The 2565-nt window shown below is 55.2% G+C and overlaps 1 protein-coding gene across 2 annotated transcripts in view; it reads right to left on the reverse strand.

The window, feature by feature from the left end:
* The window catches only part of NEURL1 (neuralized E3 ubiquitin protein ligase 1), a 73813-nt gene that overhangs the window by 13915 nt on the left and 57333 nt on the right, over positions 1 to 2565 (reverse strand). For both annotated transcript variants that reach the window (XM_010859411.1, XM_010859412.1), the window contains exon 3: positions 2233 to 2554. In XM_010859411.1, the coding sequence (XP_010857713.1) occupies positions 2233 to 2554 (322 nt within the window). The remainder of the gene's footprint in view (positions 1 to 2232; positions 2555 to 2565) is intronic.

Raw genomic sequence — 2565 nt, forward strand, 5'->3', positions numbered from 1 at the left:
CTACTCTCTCTCTCTCTGTGTTTTTTTAACAAAAAAAATCAATTTAGGGAGAACAAAATGAGGACATATTTTAATCTGCTAATTCATTTTAGGGGCCATAATCAGTGTTTAAAAATGCCCAGGGATTATGGTGATTTACAGCTGTGAATCAGCTAGGGCTTTGGCCTTACAGGGTGTACAGAAAGGAGCCTGACGGGAAATTCAAATGCAACTGAAATTACTGCGTGAAAACCTATTTATAGTCAAAGAGGCCAGGTCAGTGCCTGGGCTCTGCCCTGGGTGCGGCCCTTCAGGATCGCTCTTCAGGCCTCTCCCTCAGCCCTGCAGATTAGGAAGCCTCATCTCACCTGGTGTGTCCGTTTTGTCCTCACCCTTGCAGAGCTGTAGGCCCAGCCTAGGCCTCCTCCACCAAGAAGCCCTCCTGAACTCTACCTGTCCTCACTAATTTCATCCTCCACTGACTTCCTGCTGAAACCCCCCAGTGGGTAATGTGAAATGTACCGCTTTGGGCACCAGAATACCCAGTTCAAGTCTCCGCTCTGCCACATCCCTACACACACAAGCCAGGCCTTCCATAGCCCTCAATTTTCTCCCTGCCAAATGGGGATAATAATCACTCCCTCCAGGGCCAGGGGCTGAAAGGGTGAATAAGGTAACTGGAAGGAACCATCTGGGCAGACGGACGAGATCCTGCGACCACAGCATCCAGCGATTTACTGTCCTCGCTTGGGCTCTGCCTGGATCGTGTCTGGAGTTGTGTTTGCTTTGTTTCCCAGTGAGCCTGGGGCTGTCTGTGAGCAGGGCTGGGTCTCCCTCAGCCACCCCTCAACCCTTTCCTTCATCTAACAAGTCACCATCTATCCCCCACTTTCCCCTCCTCACTCTGCAAATATCCTCAGCATGCTCCACACACCAGGCCCAAGATTCCACTCCGGAGAGGAACCCGGTGGGTAAGGCATGGATCCCTCCCTCTCAGAGAAGGGTTTACTCATTTGTTTTTACTTTCATCATCTTTTTTTTTACCCCCCACTATAAACTGACTAGAAGAGAAAAGCTTCAGTTTCTAGGCTCTGAAGTCAGAAAGGACAAAAAAAAAAAAAACATTTTCCCACCACCTCCATGGCAGCTTTCTCTGCAGGCAGAGAGATGGTGAAGGGAGGGGAGGTGACAAGAGCAAGTGTTGGCTGAGCATTGACTTGGTACCCAGGACTAGGCTGGACACATTACTCACAGCCTCTTTAATTGGGTTTCATCTTCCTACTGACCCATTGTACAGATGGGAAAGCTGAGGTTCATCCAGGCTCCTCCTGGGTTGGCCTGTGCCCAGTCTGTGCACACAGGCACACACATGCTTGCCGGCACACACTCAAGTCCAGTGGGAGTCCAGTGACCTGGATTCTCAGTCCTCAGCCACCAACTTGCTGTGAGACTCAAGGAAGTCTAAGACTCGGAGGCCCCTTCCAGCCCTGGCATTTGGGGGTCTGCAGATGCCCTCGCCAGGAAGCCTGGTACTTTAGCAACCCCAGGATAGCCTCTAATGCTCCTCCTCCTGGATCGCCCACAGGATGCCTGCCCTCTCACTGCCCTGAAGCCTTAGTCACACTGCGGGCCCGGGAGCAGCCAGAAGAGTCTTGGCCCCCCAAGTGCCTTCTGCTCTCCCCCACTACCCCTTCCACCCCCATCCATGCAAAGAGCACTAAGGTAGGGTTGGACCTGCTGGAAGGCTGCAGAGCCCAGGGCCGGGGCTCACTCGGGACAGAGTGCTGGTTCTACAGCTCACCTGCAGCACTTCCTAGGGATGAAGACAACCTCCCTGAGCTTGAGACGCACCTCCATGGGCCCAGCGATGGGGTCAGCCTCCCAGAGTTGTTAGCAGAATGGCACTAACAAAGTGCCTGGCACACAGTAAGTACTCTGTATACTGTAGTAGTCATGATGCTTAATATTAATTACTTCCTGGATCGGGGCGGGGGGTGTCTTCGAGGCAGCCATATATGATTATGAAGCTCAAAGGCACAACCTGTGGGGCCACAGAGAGCAGAGACCTCACCAAGCTCCAACGGCCACAGCCGCGGGCCAGAAGGCAGGGATGCTCTGCAGTTCCAAGGCTCCCACTCGGCCCCAGGACTGCTGCCAGTGTGGGGGGTGGCCCCATACCTGATGGAACCAGTCTGACCACAGCCCCTGGAGGTGTGCCCTGCGTCTGAGGGGCCGGAGGGAGAAGGCACTCACCCAGCAGCTGGACGCCTCGAGTGAGGCCGTAGACATCCACCAGGGCCCACAGCGGGTCGGCCGTGCGGACCCCGTTGAAGAAGAGCATGGCGGCCGAGTCATTGATGCGGTAGAAGACACGGCCCTTCTTGTCCACCCAGAAGGCGATGATGTTGCCCTCATTGGCAAACTCCTCAGGCAGCGCCTTGGCCCAGAAGCCGCTCTGGGACACCAGGTCGGGGCAGGCGTACTTGGGCAGCGAGTCGGGGTGGATGCGGGACGGGTCCTTGCTGGTGAAGCCCAGCCGCAGCGCCCCGCTCCAGCAGCACTGCTTCTTGGTGATCTGGGGGCAGG

Source organism: Bison bison, unplaced genomic scaffold (genome assembly GCF_000754665.1).
Source record: "Bison bison bison isolate TAMUID 2011002044 unplaced genomic scaffold, Bison_UMD1.0 scf7180017864456, whole genome shotgun sequence".
NCBI classification, from domain to species: domain Eukaryota; kingdom Metazoa; phylum Chordata; class Mammalia; order Artiodactyla; family Bovidae; genus Bison; species Bison bison.